We start from the raw sequence: 17500 nt of genomic DNA, 5'->3' as shown, positions 1-17500 counted from the left end.
TAATGTCGTGATTGTGATATTTTGTGTCGTGAATGTAAAAACACAGGAGTCATATTTTTGTTGCTGTTAGTTTTTCCCATTTTTACGTAAAGCAGGGTAAAATAATAAATAAATAACCATAAAAAAAATAATAAAATGCTCGTATTTCTGATTAAATAAATTCGGATAAATGCAAAAAAGTTTTTCCTGATATAAATGAGAAACATATTTTATTAAATAGTGAAAAAGCATAATAAATGAAGAAAAATGAGGTCCAGCACATTGCAAAACAGTTCACTCAAACCATAAGTAAATAGAAATGATCAGAGAAAGTGCAGGATTTATTAATGAGCTACACTAAAAATTAGTCCATGCATGGCACAGAATTCCAGAAGAACTGTCTCAGATTGTATTTAAAACCTTCCCTTGAGTATAAAGCACTAAAAGTGGGCCATTTCTCGCATATGCACACATAAAGGTTGATTGCACGTCCAGCCAACATTGCATTCGCCAAACTGCACATACAGGCTTGCTTTATCTCGTGCATAATGACACTCTTATGTTTTACCATCTCATGCACGACAATTCCACATGCAAACGACTACATCCAACTACATGACAGCAGTTTAAACACAGATGTTGTTCTCGGTTTCCTTAATATCCCGTGAGAGGTTTCGCGTGTGCCATTAGCGCAGTACACTTTAGACTTGCTTTTTGTGTTCCAGGGTCAGTTTATGCACTTCTAAACCCTGGGAGACCCTCACGAAAGACAGGACCCAGAAAGGGTGTGATGCAACCGGGATTGAACTGGATTAACCCACCAAAGCCACGAGTCTTCCCTGAAACTTACAGGAACAGTTGGGTCTCGTGTGCTTGTATTGCGTGCTGTCACATGCATGCAGGGCTGGTACCGCTCGTGAGATTATCGATTTGACACTCGATTGGATTAATGTTTTAACAATAAACCGCGAGAAACTGAGTGAGGGTACTAGGGAGCGTAAAGAACCATCGCGCATGCGCGCTACACAAGCGCACTATTTGGCAGCACGCGTTCCTTTCCCTGCGGAGAGAAGCGCACTATTTGGCAACCCAGCCCTGGCCGTGTCCATTCAGCTGAGCGACGCACCACAGACGCCGCGGCGCGAATAAAGCGTCGTATGATGATACGAAAGGCTTTGAGGGGAAAACAACGATTTAAAAATGCTCTTACCAGCAGGATACTCTACGTGGGTTAAGGATATCGACCGCCATCGAGATGGTGCCGAGCACTGCTCTTCCGACGCCATCTTACCCGGACACCGGGCATCAGTCGCCGACCAATCAGAATGAAACGCCCCGACGCATTCTACCAATCAGAAAGAAACCCCCCTACGCGTTCGACCAATCAGATTCGCCGGACGCTGCTACGGCGCGCGGCCATTCACCAAGAGCATTCTGAAAAGAAAAAAATCTGCACGGGAACAGTCGGCCAATCAGAGGCGTGTGGATAAGCGGATGGACCAATCAGAGGACGTTTAGCTGGACATATGAAAATTGGATTTATTCAAATGAAAGAAGAAAAATTAAGTGAATGGGGAGATCCTCTTCAATTGATATCAACTACGTGAAGGGAACCAGCGCCACACGCTCACTTTGGTCCATTACACCCTTTTTGAAAAACTATTACAGTGCAAAAATTCTGTTCAATAAAATAAGTAATAAGCATTTGTTGCGATGTCACAATGATACATTTTTCTTTCATGCCAAAAATCATTAGGATAATAATTAAAGATGTTCCGTGAAGATATTTTAGCAAATGTCTTACCGTAAATGTGTATCAAAACTTAGTTTTTGATTAGTATTTTGTATTGCTAAGAACTTAATTTGGACAGCCTTAAAGGGTGATTTTCTCAATATTTAGATTTTTTTCACCCTCAATGTTAAAACAGTTATATCTCAGACAAATATTGTCCTATCCTAACAGACCATAAACCAATGGAAAGCTCATGAAGTGCAGGAATTTTAATGAAATAAGCAAAATGAGTGACTACGACTACTTTCCTACTTTCAAATTGGACAAAAATGTATTGCAAATAGCATTATGGTTCATTATGATTAATAAGGACTGTTTTTACAGTTTTGTTTTGTTTTTTTGCATGTAATAACATCAGTTGCCCCACATTTTTTGAGATGGCAGTGTTTGGGTAAAATGGGCCGACTGATCAGGAAAAATGGGCCAGTCAAACTGCAAAGTGAAATAGAGACATTTGTGATAAAGCAGATTTAATTATGTTATAAATTACATTAGAAAATCCATTTGAATCGCATTAAAACATTAGTTTTGGCAATCGTTTGAAACGACAGCCAATGACTGCAAATAAAACAATGAAAACTTTTAATGGGTTTCGTCAATAAAAATTAACATTTGGTGTGTGTGTGAAAATTTAACTGTCTGTAATAAATAGTTTCACATTAGGCTACTTTACTTCCACAGCTATCATTTCTATATTAAGATGTCCCTTTAAAATTTTAAAAGGAAAACCCACTAGAATTTCTGCTTAAACCCAACTGAGGTGGCCCATTTTTACTGAAAATAATGACTCATTTTATCTTAACACATTCAGGTAAATTGGAACGAAAACGAAAAGTGAGTTTTCCCTTATGAAAATCTGTATTATTTAACAAAATCAGCATTTTATCCCAGAGAGGCCATCAAGACATGGGTTATGAATCATTATTTCTAAACGTATGCTTGTTAGTCTCCCTCCTTAGCAACCTCGGACCAATGCATTGATTTAATAAATGCTACGGTTTGAAATTCTTTGCAGTCATTGGCTGTTAACTTTTAAAGAGATAAGACACTTTAACCTCAAATGGCCCAATATCAGCCCTTAAAATGCACATAGGTTTAAAAATCTCAAAAGGTCACATTCAGATGTTTTTTTTCTAGCGGCCTTTGTTCCTGAGCAGTTTTGTCAATTATAATAAATCACACGTGTTAAACACATATAGAAAAAAGAAAGACTTTATGTTGGCTAGGGAAGGCAAAAACGACAACACAGTTTTCAATAACGAACTAATACACATTAGTCTGTAAGAACATTCAAGAAAAGGAAAACACACAAAGGCAAGTGAAGAACACAAAAACGCACCAAAGTAAATAAAGACTTGATTTGCTTTCCACCACACCATCCATCGTCTTTGGCCATCGTCAGACACCCAATTCTGGCTAAAACATTTTAGATAAACCATTGTTTTTATAGTAAATGATCTGGGTGTAAAATAACAACATCTTATACAATTCCATTCAGCCATCACCTACATTTGCTTCAGATTTGGTGTCATTACATGAGAAATCAGGAACCGTACCATAACTTAATGGAAAAATCAGAGCATCTGTTACTGCCAGTCAGCACACTGGTGAACCTTAATAAAATCACATCAAATATCAATCTTCAGATGGACCGATCCGATTCAAAAATGGGACACGGACACAATGATTGTTTCAGAGCTTTAACAACTAAAAAGAGCAGGGATAGCAGCACACATCAAAACATCATTTCATGACGTCTTCACCCAAACTCATGCAGAATAAACGGCGTGTTGGGAATCTTAATCATCGGAATGATATGAAACTAATCAAACATTCAGCTCCTCCCCTTCAGTCTGGTCTCGTTGCGCTAACGCTGGCATGCATATCTACGTCAGACATTTCTTCAAAAGTTCACATTTGAACACCGAAAATAAAATTAAACTGTGAAAAACCCATTTACGATGATGAAATGAGGTGCACGATCTTGGTTATCCAATTAACAATAAAAACAGGCCAATAAATGTGTTTCGCAAGTCGTTATTATGAAGAATTATATCTTTGCATCCAAGTTGGTGCATATAGGTTTTGAGTTATGATTTTAATTTAGCAGGGCAGAGATCTAATAGTGCGTGTGCACTTGTGTATTCGAAGCACATTTTTAAAAAAAAAAAAGGCAAAAATAATATATTGAGGCACAACCAAATCACTCATAACCCAATCATATACATAAAAGAAGTATATAATCCTTATACTTTAACCGTTAGTTATGAACAATGTCTTTTCCACGTTTTTAAATGAAAAACAAACAAAAAAAAACAACTCAAGCGTTCACATTTGCAGCTTGATGGTTTAAATACGTTTAAATTTCATTTTTCATTTAAATTACACATCTGTCAAAAAACATAACATTTGATGAAACAAAAAAAACCAAAATGTACTACATAAGCTGATTAACAACTCTACTATTTTGTTAAAAAATAGAGAAAATTAACATCGGTCTATTTTTTTTTAACAAATAAAGTGCAAGACAACCAACACCAGCAGAACCAGTTTTAAATAGTCAATATGATGAGGAAAAAAAACCACTATAACAATCCTAAACAATACCTAATTTCACAAATGCCTTCGGTGCACAATTAAGAAACACGGTCAAGTTGTGTAAAGGCTCAGCAATTTTGAGGAACGTTGTAGGCATTTCATGCATATTCTGTTTAAAATGACCAGAATTGTCTAAAATTATTAGCGCTTTTATGAGCTAATTTTGCTTGCTAATATACGTTTTTTGCAGGTGCGATTCACGACGACACGTTCGACCAATCAATTAGCTGCTTGTTGTACATTTTTCAATTCTTGGGAGAATACAGCTTAAACACTATCAACAGCATCGGTGCCATAGCCATAGAAAAAATATATACTGTATTAATTATAATATTTTACAGACCAAAACCAAAAAAAAATCTACTTTAATTGAATCTGAGGTCATTTTCCCCCACGGTCTTCAAGTCTAAAGGAATAGCGCGTCTTTGTTTTTCCAAAAATCGCATAGATTGGCGTCGAAATGTTCGCAATGGCACGGATGTCGTTAATAGAGTTTACCAACCAGAGCTTGAAGGACTGAAATAACAAGTTAAAGCACATATATGCTCTACAATTACAATTACTTTATTTGTGACCTGTTTGACTCAATACCGCTGCTGTATTGAATTTATAATGCATAATGAATATGAATATATATATATATATATATATATATATATATATAATAGAATAGTATATAATCTGCCATTTTAATCCTGAATATTGAAGGAGGACTAACACAAGGTGGATAAAGTATGACGACTGAAAATATAACACACCAACAGACTGCTAAATATCGCTCTGATGAACACTGTGACTGATATAAAGTGAGGGTGAGAACAAACGCAACTTATCGAGCAAACCGCAAGGGCTGCAGAAGCCCTCTAAGGACACAAGTGAGCTCAGCTAATGTGATCCGGACCACTACATCCTGTTTAACTCTTGAACGATGCACTTCCTGTGCGAGTCCCTCACCGAAAAACGCCCTCAAACCGCCAAAACGCGCCGAGAGACTCGCGCTACATCACTACATCAGCGTTCAGTGCTACCCAAGACTCGACTCGGCCATTGGCACGCGCACGAACGCTCCCGTAAAACGAACAAAAACCAGCGTGGGACGATCGAGAAGAGCTGCGGCTCAAAACCAGGCTGTAGGTTTGGCTAAAAAGAAAGCTCCCGTAGGTCGAGAGGAGTTCTTCAGACAGCGTCTGCAAAGGTCTCTAAATAGCAGCAATGGATTTTTGGTGGCAAATTTGCTGAAGCGGGTCAAGAAAAGGCCTCGAACAAAAAAAAAAGTTGAGTCAGTAGTGGTTTATCTGTCTACATAATCGATCTTTAAACGAATGCTCTTTATAGCCACGCTGATTGGTCGACGATGACGAATAGCTAATGAGGGCGTGTATCTATTGTCCTAGATTAGGTCCGCCGCCGGGGCTCTTGGGTAACGCTCCGTTGGTCTCAGGTAGACTGTCAATGCCCAGGTAACCCACCAGGATGTCCGCCCGTCTGTGGGACAGGCTGAGGAGGTCTTCAGCCAGAGACGGGACGGACGTGAAACGCACCTTATCGTGGTCAAACATGTCCTTCAGATACTGAACAATCTGTTGCTGTGGAGATCAAAAGGAGAGCGTCATATCGATTCTGGAGGGTTTTGAATCTGATAACCACTGCTCAGATAAGATTCAGATGTACAGAAAAAATTAAATATGGAGCAATAATGATAATAAGCAGCAAGTCGGCGTATTAGAACGGTTTCTGAAAGATCATGAAGAAACAGAAAACTTATTTTAAATTGTAATATTACTCTTTGTACTGTATTTGTGATCAAATAAATGCAGTCTTTGTCTTTTAAAAAACACTGAAAACCTTAACATTTTTAACTGTTTTAGCATTTAAAACCAATACATGATGCATTTGTTTGCAAACAAGTGAAGCGAATTTAAAGCTACATCTGTATTTCTGCCTTGTTTTCCAATGCAAACATCTTAAGATTCAATATATAATGCTTTTATGAGAAACGCATCATAATGAACTGGGTTTACGATTAAAACTAGAAAAAAAAATAAGATTAATATCTGTTCATATTTTCCTTTTGTGTTAAATCAAAGTATCTTGAATTAAAGACGGCTAAATAATTATATAACATTATTTAAAACATTTTTCTGCAATTCAACGTTTACATTTATGCAGGTGATTTATCCGAAACGACGGAAAGTGAATAAACATTAAAACACAGGAAGAGCTCGGAATAAAGTTGTTCAGAATATTACAAGCTAGGAAAGGAGGTTTATTTATTGCATGCTCCAAATGCACACCTCTTCAGGCCTCGATTCATACTTGTGTGAATTTAAAAACCGTTTTAGGTTCCTCAGAAAGCATCCAGCGCCAGGGTTCCAGAGATCAGATTATTTGCTGATCCCGATTACCGTGAACTCTGGGAACATCTCACCTTGAATATGGTGCACACCTCACTGAGGTGCTGTCGGGGGCCCAGAAACCCAAACGCCAGAACCGGACTCACGTGCTCCGAGATGGCATAGAAATGGGCGATAAACCCATCAGGGACCTGAGCAGTAAACACAAGATTAGACGCACGCATCTGACGTGGGTTTACAGATACGACGCAACGTTTAGCTTCCGTGGCTCACCATTAACAATCTCCTTTTGGCTTTTAGCACAGACCAGCAGGCCGTGGCCAGTGCCTTGTTTAAGAAGAGAGAGACACAGAAACAGATAAGAAATACAAAGACAGATTTAAAGCGCCCCTTAAAAAAAAATCTTTTAACAATATTTGCGTACCGTCTCTTTAAAACTGTCCGAGAGCCATCGGTTCCTCAGAACCGCGACCACTGAAGACGGAGGACTTTCCAGATCTTCAAACGCATCCATGAGGATGAAGTCCAGCACAATGTCGAAGAAGTTCATACAGACCACCTACGGCAAAGGGCAAAGGTCAAACCTCTATTAGACCAAACAGAGGGTCAGGGAGTCAAGAGCAAACATTTTTATCACATTTATTTACATTTCTGCACTTATTCCATTTCAAACTTGACATCTTTCATTTAATGTAATATTTAAAGTAAGTTTTAGCTGACAATAACAACAGTAGAACCGGTCGAGAACGGGAGCTTGCCGCCAGGCGTCAACACAGAACATCATGCAGTCGGTGGAAATGGACGGTAAAGGAAGGAATGAACAGATAAACAGGACGAACCCCTCGACCTTCCAGCTCCATCTTGGTGACGGGCCACGTCTCTTCTCTCTGTGTGTACTGCAGCATGTCTTCATAACTCTCCAGAAACGCTTTCGGACTCTACACACACACACACACACACGCACGCACAAAAACACAGACGTACACACGCACACAAAAACGCACACACACACAAAAACATACACACAAAAACACACACACACAAAAACACACAAAATAAATCCAAATTAAACGACTCTTATTATTTCAGAATTGACTGTTTCTATTTACGTTGTGCAGTGTTTTAATGCACGTATAATATTATGAAAAAATGTCAGACATTAATCAAAATATTTCACAGTATTGTTTGTACCAGAGGCGAGCAGAGGAAATTTCTTTCAAAAACCAACACGTTTTAATTATTCCATTCATTTTTGAAGCACCTTGTTGGCTTTGGCCAGGAGTCCCAGTATCATCTGCTTCCCTGTATCCATGAAGAACATCCTGTGTGTTTCATCCAGCAGCAGCACCTACACACACACACACACACACACACACACACACACACACACGGATCTCACCAACAGTTCTGTGTGTGTGTCTCTGTGAGAGTGTGTGTGTGTGTGTCTGTCTCTGTGAGTGTGTCTCTCTCTCTGTGTGTGTGTGTGTGTGTGTGTGTGTCTGTGTGTCTCTGTCTGTGTGTGTGTGTCTCTCTCTGTCTGTCTGTGTGTGTGTGCCTCTCTCTGTCTGTGTGTGTGTGTGTGTGCGAGTGTCTGTGTGCAGTGTGTGTGTGTGTGAGAGTGTGTGTGTGTGTTTGTGTCTCTGTGAGTGTGTTTGTGTCTCTGTGAGTGTGTGTGTGTCTCTGTGAGTGTGTGTGTGTCTCTGTGAGTGTGTGTGTGTCTCTGTCTCTCTCTCTCTCGTGTGTGTCTCTCTGTGTCTGTGTGTGTCTCTCTCTGTGTGTGTGTCTCTCTCTCTGTGTGTGTGTCTCTCTCTGTGTGTGTGTGTCTCTCTCTGTGTGTGTGTGTGTGTGTGTGTCTCTCTGTGTGTGTGTGTGTGTGTGTGTGTGTGTGTCTCTGTCTGTCTGTGTGTGTGTCTCTGTCTGTGTGTGTGTCTCTCTGTGTGTGTGTGTGTGTGTGTGTCTGTCTGTGTGTGTGTGTCTCTCTGTCTGTCTGTGTGTGTGTGTGCCTCTCTCTGTCTGTGTGTGTGTGTGTGTGTGTGTGATCGTGTGTGAGTGTGTGTGTGTGAGTGTCTCTGTGTGTGAGTGTGTAATCGTGTGTGAGAGTGTGTGTGACCTGTGTCTGCCTGTGTGTGTGTGTGTGTGTCTGTCTCTCTCTGTGTGAGTGTGTGTGTGTGTGAGTGTGTAATCGTGTGTGAGAGTGTGCTGACCTGGAAGGCCTGACGAACGCAGTGCAGCTTGGCGAGGAAGTCCTGATCGCTGTAGCACTCCAGAAGCTCTGTTCTGTAACAGAGGCACAAACACGACACAGAGTGTGTTTTCCCATCAGTCCTCGCTCCCTGAGCTGCAACAGAAAGCCTCCAGTCCCTGAGGACTGTGTGTGAGGAGAACATCTGCACTGTATGTGCTTTAGTACACGGGGTCCTGTCTCGTTTTAAAGTCACTGCTAATGGACTGGAGTAAAGGGTTTAGGATATTCAGGCTCCTATAAACAATTTAATAATTTATTAACAGTATAAACATGTATGAACGCTATAAATATGGATACGATTAAATCTCTTTACATTTTCCATTTCAATGTCATTTAATAATTACAAATTAATTGAATTAATAAACATTCCTATCAAATAAAAATAATAAACTATAAAGAAACTATAATAATAATAATAATAAAATTACTCCAACTACTGCTCAATTAAAATGTTAAAGAAAATCTGAGAAACTGCTATAGCAATATTTCACAGTGTTTAAGATAAATAATATATTAATAAAAGTGCATTTTACAGTGGAACTGTACTATAACTAACATAAACTTGCAACTCTTACAATATGAAATTATGCATGTTAATACAATGAAATACTACAAAAGTGGCATTAGTATCAGTATGCAATGTGCATCATTTATTTAGAGCTGTCAGTATGCAGCGTTTATCATTCATTCAGAGAATCAGCGTGCAGGTTACGAGGTGTCAGTATGCAACGTGTGGCATTTATGTAGAGTGACAGCGTGCAGGGTTTAGGGTTCAGGGTTCAAGGCGTCAGTACCTCAGTGATCTGCAGGCCACGCTTCCATCCTTCACCAAACCGAGCGCTTCTTCATACAGAGCCGCCGGCTTCAGCGGGTGATACGTGTCCTCTAGAGAGAACGCCTCAAACAGCTACAGAAACCAAGAGGGAAGTGACATCATGCACGACACCCTTAAGAGCGTGCGTGCGTGTGTGTGTGTGTGTGTCCTCACCTCAGCAGCAGAGAAAAAGGAGTCGTCTGACGTGACGGTCGTGGCATCGTCGTCTTGTACGGGAAGTGAACTCCCGAGCGTGGGCAGGATCAGGGTGGCTTCACTCTCTGCGCACAGAAGGCTTGGTTTATGACGCTGAAAACAGTCAGGTGACGTCTGCAGGTGTGTGTGTGTGTGTGTGTGTGTGTGTGTTACCCAGGTCGGCGAGGAGGCTGTCGGGGGGTATGGTGCTGCCGAAGTCTTCCTGTAGATGATAGGCTCGGTGCAGCAGAGTTTCGAGCTTCTCCGCGAACTGAGGCTGAAAAATCAAAATGATGCCTTTTTACATGTGAGCCCTGGACCACAAAACCAGTCACAATGGTGCATTTTTTTTACTGAGATTTCTACATCCTATAAATAAAAAAAATTACCTTCAAAGCTGTCCAAATAAAGCTTTCAGCAATGCATATTAATAATTAATAATTAAGTTCATGCACAAAATATCTTGTGATTGTTATTTAACATCTTAACGATTTTTGTCATAAAAGAAAAATCCATTTCAACTGATGCAATGTATTTTTGGCTATTGCTATAAATATACCTGTGCTACTTATGACTGCTTTTGTGATCCAGGGTCACATTTAGCGGCTCCCGCCTTCTTCGGATGCTTATAAACGTGAGATATTTACCGAATGGTGCTCCACGAGTTCTGATCCTTGTAGGGCGAGACTGTTTGACCCAGACGCTCGGGAGTGAGATCTGTGTCTGATGTTCAAAGCCAGCTCCCACTTGCGCAGGGCTTCCTCAAACAGCTCCATCCCTGAAAGAGACCAAAGAAACCAACCTCAGTGACTTACAACCCTAAAACAGCATTTAAAGCTAATTTACAATCTATAAAGTCTTAAAAATAATCGTAAAGCCCAAAGAATTCTGTATCTGCTAAATTAATTTTAAATATGCTTGTGATGCTCTTTTATTTTATTATTTCTTTTTTATTATTAGAATTTAAAAATGTAAATGTAATTGTAATTTATTGCAAAAATTAAATAATAATAATAATAATAATAATAATAATAATATTATTATTATTATTATTATTATTATTATATATTAGTATTTTTATTAAATAAAAATGAAGCCTTGGTAAGCATTACAGAATTATAAAACTCTATAAAAAATTTCTTACTGAAATTAGAACAGTATGTATTTATGCATTTACAAATTACTTTTACATTTATATTTACATTATACATACATTTATATTATACATACATTTTTATTTATAATTTTTCACCAAGGCTTCATTCAATGCAAAAAAACAAAACAAAAAAAACTTTATTGTAACAATTAAATGTATTCCTTTACTGATCAAAGCTTCATTTTCAGCATCATTAACCCAGTCTTTAGTGTCACACGATCCCTCAGAAATCCTTCTTATGATTATCAGCAATGTTAAAAAAAAAACAAATTTTTTGAAAACCAAAGTTCAAAAGAACAGCATTTATGCAAGTTAAAAAAACCAAACATTATAATTATTGTCTTTAATGTTCACTTTTGATGAATTTAATGCATTCTTGCTGAATAAAAATAACATTTTTTAGTACCCCAAACCTTTGACTGATAGTGTAACACACACACACACACACACACACACACACACAAACACACACACACACACACACACACAACAGATCACTATAATAAACTACATTACCCATGAGATAGAGGTTCTCAGCATTGGCATCCTCTCCAACTCCAGGCTCCTCTGCCACTGGCTCCGCCTCCCACGGCGTCCCGGTGTTCACTGATTGGTTGGGAGAGGAGGGAACTCGCATCTGAGGCAGATCCAAAACACAACGGTTAAAAATGTCTGGTTAGGCCCTTTCATAGGTGTTTGTTGACATAAAAGCGTGTGTGTGTGTGTGTGTGTGTGTGTGTGTGTGACTGACGCACAGAGGCGATACTGTGTGAAGAGCTCGAGTGTTTGCTCTGTGCGAGAGACGAAACGCCGCTCAGAGTGTCATTACTACGGGTGCTGGGACTGATCATCTGACGCCCTGGAACCAGACCTGGACACACAAACCCAAAAATAGATAGATAAATAAATAATAAAAGTTGATCAATCATAACAATTATAGACAGATTTTCAAAAAAGTCATGTAAAATTAATATCTCTTTAAATAGATATTAAATGCATAGACGTTTATTTCACATTTATAAAATATTATTTTAATATTGCAATAGTTTACAGCACTATAATATTATGGACAAACAATTTAATTACAAAACTCTAAAATATGCTTATTAATTTCATAAAAATGTTCACAAAAACTAATTTATTTTTTTTCGTTTTTGTTGCAAGAAGCCTTAACTAAAACTATAATTTTTTTATAGCTTTATATTTATAAATTTATATTATATTATGAGATTATGCATTACAATCTTTAAAAAAAATTCTATTAGTTTACAAAATTAATTACTCTCAAATTCACTTAAAGTTGCATGAATCATTTCATCATAATGATCACAAAAACTAATTTACAACTGTTTCGAGAAACCTTGACTAACATTATTATTTTGTACCACTTTATGTTTCTGAAATTAGAATTTTTTACTTGTAATATTTAATCTTAAAATATAACTTTATGGACATAAATTATACATATACATATATACATATACATACATATACATACATATATATATATATATATATCATATATATTATATATATATCATTTTTATATATACATACATATATATCAATCATTTTTCAATCATTTTTATTTATATAGCGCTTTTAACAACACAGGTTGCATCAAAGCACTGAATATACAATACTGAATATACATATATACACATATATATATACATATATACATACATATATATATACATACACATATATATACATATACATATACAAACATACACATATACACATATATATAGTAATGAATTGAAGTGGATCTCTGACCTCTCTTGAGTGAGGCCGGCCGACTGGTTCGGAGCAGCTGTTCTGGGATGCCCACAGGTTTCTGTGCTTCTTTACTGACTGCCTGTTTCCTCTTTCTGCCCCGTCTCTTTAACTGATGAGCGGTCAGAGCCAGAGCGACGCTGCCCAGAGCCGTGGCGAACAGCACCTTCTTTAGACTAGGGCTCAACTTCAGCTGAGAGAAGATAGACTGAAAACACAGATGAGGAACAAGAAAATAGAGGAAAAAGTGAAAAGAAAACCAGAAACATTTATTAGCTGATTTCACTTTGCATTTTTAATTAATTTATTTTTTTATTAATATACATATACATATACACATAATAATAATATATATATATATATATATACATACACATAATATATATATACACATACATATATATATATATATATATATATATATATATATATATATATATATATATATATATATATACATACACTCACATATACATTTTTTTTTCCACTGAATATTTTTAATTGTCAGATTATTACTTGCTACATGCATGTGCATATACGCGCAGAGCACTACGAGAGCTTGTTTGCGAGGCGTGCGACCGCAGAGGTGCGTTTGCGTACCTGTCCAAAGGTGGAGTACAGGAACACAGGTATCTCAGCCACGGTCATGGCTAAGGCCTGCATGATGGACACGCCCTCGGCGCTTCTGATTGACATCTCAGCTCCGCCCCCTCGCTCCTGCAGACGCTCTCACATCAGATCCCGGGGACAGCCGGAGCAGGACTTCCGTTCAGTTCTGCAGATCAGCGGGACTCATCCACAAACACAGCTTTTCAATTCCACGCCGCAGCGCTGACCAGACCCTCATTGTTGCTGCCTTGGAGACAATGACAATACAGTTCATATTGTTCCAGTGCTTCCGATTAGACACTTTGGTGATGTGCAAAACATTAAATAAATATAGGCAATTTAGAGAAGGCATTTAGCTAGGCACCTCATATTATGCCATTTACATCTGCTGTAAAACTATAATCAGATCTCAGGTGATCAGAAGGAAGACAAACACATCAATTAAAGCTTTAAGATCACACACACCCCTTCATCTCTCATGCTTCAATCATGCTGAAAATCAGTTTAAGACATAATTGCATAAATAATAACCATCAGCTGGTACTGAGGAAAAAGTGTTTACTGACTCCTGCAACAACATCATAAATGAATATCAGAAGCCACTGGCGGGCACAGAAGCACATAGATTGCAAATAAGCAGAATCTGTTCATTTTAAAGCATTATTATCTGTTGATTTAGTTATTTTATACTCCCTGAGCAACACACCGCCCCTCTATGAATCCATGTCCTTAGACACCAGCAGCACGTTAGCTTAGCTCAAAACACACACAAACACCAGGCTCTTTCAAGGCGCTTTTCAGTCATATATACATTCGTATACGCACAAAGCCGGAGCTAAATTCAGACGCGTCGTGGCTGCATTAAACGCGACTTTAACGATGAGAGCGAAAAGCAGCTCGCACTCACTTTCTCCTGGTTTAGAAGGACGTTTTCATTCCGCATTGCACACACTAACCTGTGATTTCCTGGTGGGCGGGGCTGAGCGAGGAGCCGCAGTGGGGAACCTATAGGAGCTTTAGATGGTTCGGCGGTAACCAATCAGAGAAGAGGAGGGAAAGACGCAGCGCTGTCGTTATCCATGACATCAACAGTCGCGTCGCGACTCTTGCTTCACCATAAACAGACTGAGTACACCGAATATAATCAGCGATTTATTATTATATATAATAATAAATATATAATAATAATGTTATTATTAATTTTTTGAAGATTTAAATAACATTACATTGGCAGTCATCACTGCACTCGTTAATTTTCCAGTAGTAACTATACTAAAACAGCCATCAAAATCTAAATATGACCGTGGTAAAGTATTCTAATTATTTATTTTGACTTGTTTTATTAAGATAAAATCTGTGACGCTTTAATTAGAGCATTGACGTTTGTATCTCGTTTAAATAATTAAATACGTAATAAATGTTTTTCTCAGTATAATATTTTCAAAGTGAAATACAATTTAAGTAATTGTATTATTATTATTATTATTATTATTATTATTATTATTATTATTATTATTATTATTATTATTATTATTATTATTATTATTACTCCTCCAGCGTCACACAGAGGCGGAACTAAAGTCACAGCGGGGTTTTCCTGTCGGAACGTAAATATCAGCGTGTCAAGGAAAATGTAAGAAGGCTAATCTTACAGCTAATTATGTTGTTATCTGTTGTCTTCCTGCTATCCATATACTAATATAATACGATAACAGTTAAAGCACATAAAATCATTACGTAATGGGTTGTGTACTAATCTCGTGATGTGTTTATTGTCGTTCCGCTGCGATAAAAGTTTTTTTACTGTAGCCAAAAGTGACACTGTAGTCACACTGTAGTGTGTAATATATATATATATATATATATATATATATATATATATATATATATATATATATATATATATATATAATGTATGTATATATGCACACACACTGTTCACTTTTGTTTGTTTACAGAGTGAAGTAACTCGACTTTTCATATTTTTTTCAGGAAAATGAGGCTTTCCTCCCCAGTTGAGCGCCTGGGTTGGAGCTTCACCCTCAACAGGACATGAAATCCCTGGTACACGTCTTTCAAAGCATGACCGTAAACGTGTTAAAAACCGCTGACTCCGTCTGAACCTCTCCCTGCTCTTCATCCCTCAGAGGTTTCACTGGATCTGCCTCCTCCTCCTCTCTGTCTGCCTGCTGCTATGGTACAGTCACGTGATGAGGTCCGGTCCCGCCGTGAAAACGGGCCTGCGGGGTTACGTGAGGGTCCATCCCAACACTCGCTCCGCTCCGTATGTGAGTGCGAAGTCCCTTCGTGCGAGTCTTAACCGAACAGTTAGAATAAAAGTGAAAGATTAAATGGAAAAATTAGTTTGCAGCGAAAGATTGCCGTCGTGCATCACAACCATCCACGCCATTCCGGTCCATCAGTTAATGTCCTGTGAAAAGAAGACGGCTCTATCTGAGCTTCTGACAAACGTGCAGCTTTTTGCTTGTGTTTGGACTCTCATTCTGACGGCACCCATTCACTGCAGAGGACTTATTGTAGAGAAATGTAGAATTCCGTCCGCCTCAGGGTTTTAATTTTCAACTATTCCTTTAAAATGCACTCATTTTTTGCGCACATCGTGCATTTCCTGAGATTAAAGTAGGTCATCTATGAGATTCGATTGCATCCAGTGAGAAAGTGTTTTTTCGTGGACACTTTGTTTCACAGTACGCACACGTACCCTAGAAAGCACTTGCAATATAAGGGAACTATGTGGTACTAGGGTTATTAAGTAGTTATTGTAATTACTACACAGTGTGTACATGAGGAACAGGTCTGTAAAATAAAGTCATTTATTTTCTTTATTCCTTACTTGAAAAAGCTATCTAAAAAGGCTTAATATTTTATGCACTTGAGGTCTGAGATGTGGTTAGGGTTAGGGAGAAAGGTCAAACGTTTCAGAGCTTCACCTCTTAACCAGATATATCTTGATTTTTGCGGCAACAAAATTGTATTTTATTTTGTGAAAAATGACCATTTTGAACATGCATGTAAAGCAGTTATTGGATCCGTTTGTCGTGTTTCAGTTCCTGGACTTCCGCTGCGGCCGCTGCGCCGTGGTGTCCAGCTCCGGGCAGATGCTGGGCGGCGGACGGGGTCAGGAGATCGACGGACGGGACTGTGTGATCCGGATGAACGCGGCGCCCACCGCCGGCTACGAGGCCGATGTGGGGAACAGGACCAGTCTGCGGGTGGTGTCTCACACCAGCGTGCCGCACCTGATAAAGCGGCAGGGCTACTTCTTCGGCCGAGAAGCGGACACTACGTACGTCATCTGGGGCCCCGAGAAAAACATGAGGAAGGACGGAAAGGGGAAGATCTTCAACGCGCTAGTGACTCTGGCCAAGAAGTATCCGCAGGCGCACATCTACGCCGTCACCAGAGAGAAGGTCCAGTACTGCGACGGCGTCTTTCAAAACGAGACGGGCAAGAACAGGTGAGTCTTGCTCTAGGCTCTCGTTTTGTATTGTGTGAAAATGGAGTAAATGGATGGCTTTATCTCTCGCAGGATGAAATCGGGAGCGTTTCTCAGTACAGGGTTTTTTACAATGATTTTGGCTCTGGAGGTGTGTGACAGTATTCTGGTTTATGGAATGATTGACGGCTCTTACTGCAGGTGAGTTCGGTTGTTTGGGTTCAGTCGGTTGAGAAAAAACGATAAAGTTCAGTCTTAATAATAACTACGGGTATGACATTACACATAGAGCTGCATGTCATGCACTCCTCTCTTGGTCTGTAGAACTTCACACTTGTATTGCACAGTATATTATATAATAATCAATAGATTCAAATTTCGACATTAATATAAATTTTATTGTAATTTTGTGTGTGTTTTTATATATATAATCAATATATATAAATAACAATTTATAGATCTACACATTTATGTTTACAGTTGAATATTTATGATTCATATAAGGGAATATTTAATTTATGA

At 38.5% G+C, this 17500-nt stretch overlaps 3 protein-coding genes across 3 annotated transcripts in view; 1 reads left to right on the top strand and 2 right to left on the bottom strand.

Annotated features, from left to right (window-relative positions):
* The window catches only part of dolpp1 (dolichyldiphosphatase 1), a 9621-nt gene extending 7987 nt beyond the window's left edge, over positions 1–1634 (bottom strand). Inside the window, 1 exon segment of the mRNA XM_043229858.1 lies at positions 1190–1634. Coding sequence (XP_043085793.1) covers positions 1190–1265 — 76 coding nt within the window. The 5' untranslated portion in view covers positions 1266–1634.
* A 1735-nt stretch (positions 1635–3369) lies between these two features.
* miga2 (mitoguardin 2) lies at positions 3370–14497 on the bottom strand. The gene is made up of 16 exons (XM_043229903.1): positions 14429–14497; positions 13513–13768; positions 12913–13120; positions 11889–12004; positions 11650–11770; positions 10625–10755; positions 10152–10254; positions 9957–10063; positions 9763–9875; positions 8928–9000; positions 7985–8071; positions 7563–7661; positions 7148–7282; positions 6997–7050; positions 6798–6914; positions 3370–5955 (listed from the first exon to the last, which is right to left on the bottom strand). The coding sequence occupies exons 2-16, from the start codon at positions 13606–13608 to the stop codon at positions 5752–5754; spliced, it is 1764 nt and encodes a 587-aa protein (XP_043085838.1). The 5' UTR covers positions 13609–13768; positions 14429–14497; the 3' UTR covers positions 3370–5751.
* A 578-nt stretch (positions 14498–15075) lies between these two features.
* Positions 15076–17500, top strand: part of st6galnac4 (ST6 (alpha-N-acetyl-neuraminyl-2,3-beta-galactosyl-1,3)-N-acetylgalactosaminide alpha-2,6-sialyltransferase 4) — a 4209-nt gene continuing 1784 nt past the window's right edge. The window contains exons 1-5 of the mRNA XM_043229948.1: positions 15076–15154; positions 15514–15585; positions 15669–15809; positions 16590–16999; positions 17072–17179. Of these exons, the coding sequence (XP_043085883.1) occupies positions 15574–15585; positions 15669–15809; positions 16590–16999; positions 17072–17179 (671 nt within the window). The 5' untranslated portion in view covers positions 15076–15154; positions 15514–15573. The remainder of the gene's footprint in view (positions 15155–15513; positions 15586–15668; positions 15810–16589; positions 17000–17071; positions 17180–17500) is intronic.

This window comes from Puntigrus tetrazona, unplaced genomic scaffold (assembly GCF_018831695.1).
Source record: "Puntigrus tetrazona isolate hp1 unplaced genomic scaffold, ASM1883169v1 S000000116, whole genome shotgun sequence".
Classification (NCBI taxonomy): domain Eukaryota; kingdom Metazoa; phylum Chordata; class Actinopteri; order Cypriniformes; family Cyprinidae; genus Puntigrus; species Puntigrus tetrazona.
Note: the sequence above shows the minus strand (reverse complement) of the source record. Positions and strands in the feature narration are given on the sequence as shown.

What these genes read in the sequence shown, in the direction of transcription:
- miga2 (XM_043229903.1), bottom strand. Translation starts at nt 13,608, where the DNA reads ATGTCAATCAGAAGCGCCGAGGGCGTGTCCATCATGCAGGCCTTAGCC. An exon ending in GCCGGCCTCACTCAAGAGAG is followed by an intron (nt 12,005 to 12,912) that starts GTCAGAGATCCA and finishes TTGTGTGTCCAG; the next exon opens with GTCTGGTTCCAGGGCGTCAG. An exon ending in AACTCGTGGAGCACCATTCG is followed by an intron (nt 10,255 to 10,624) that starts GTAAATATCTCA and finishes TTGATTTTTCAG; the next exon opens with CCTCAGTTCGCGGAGAAGCT.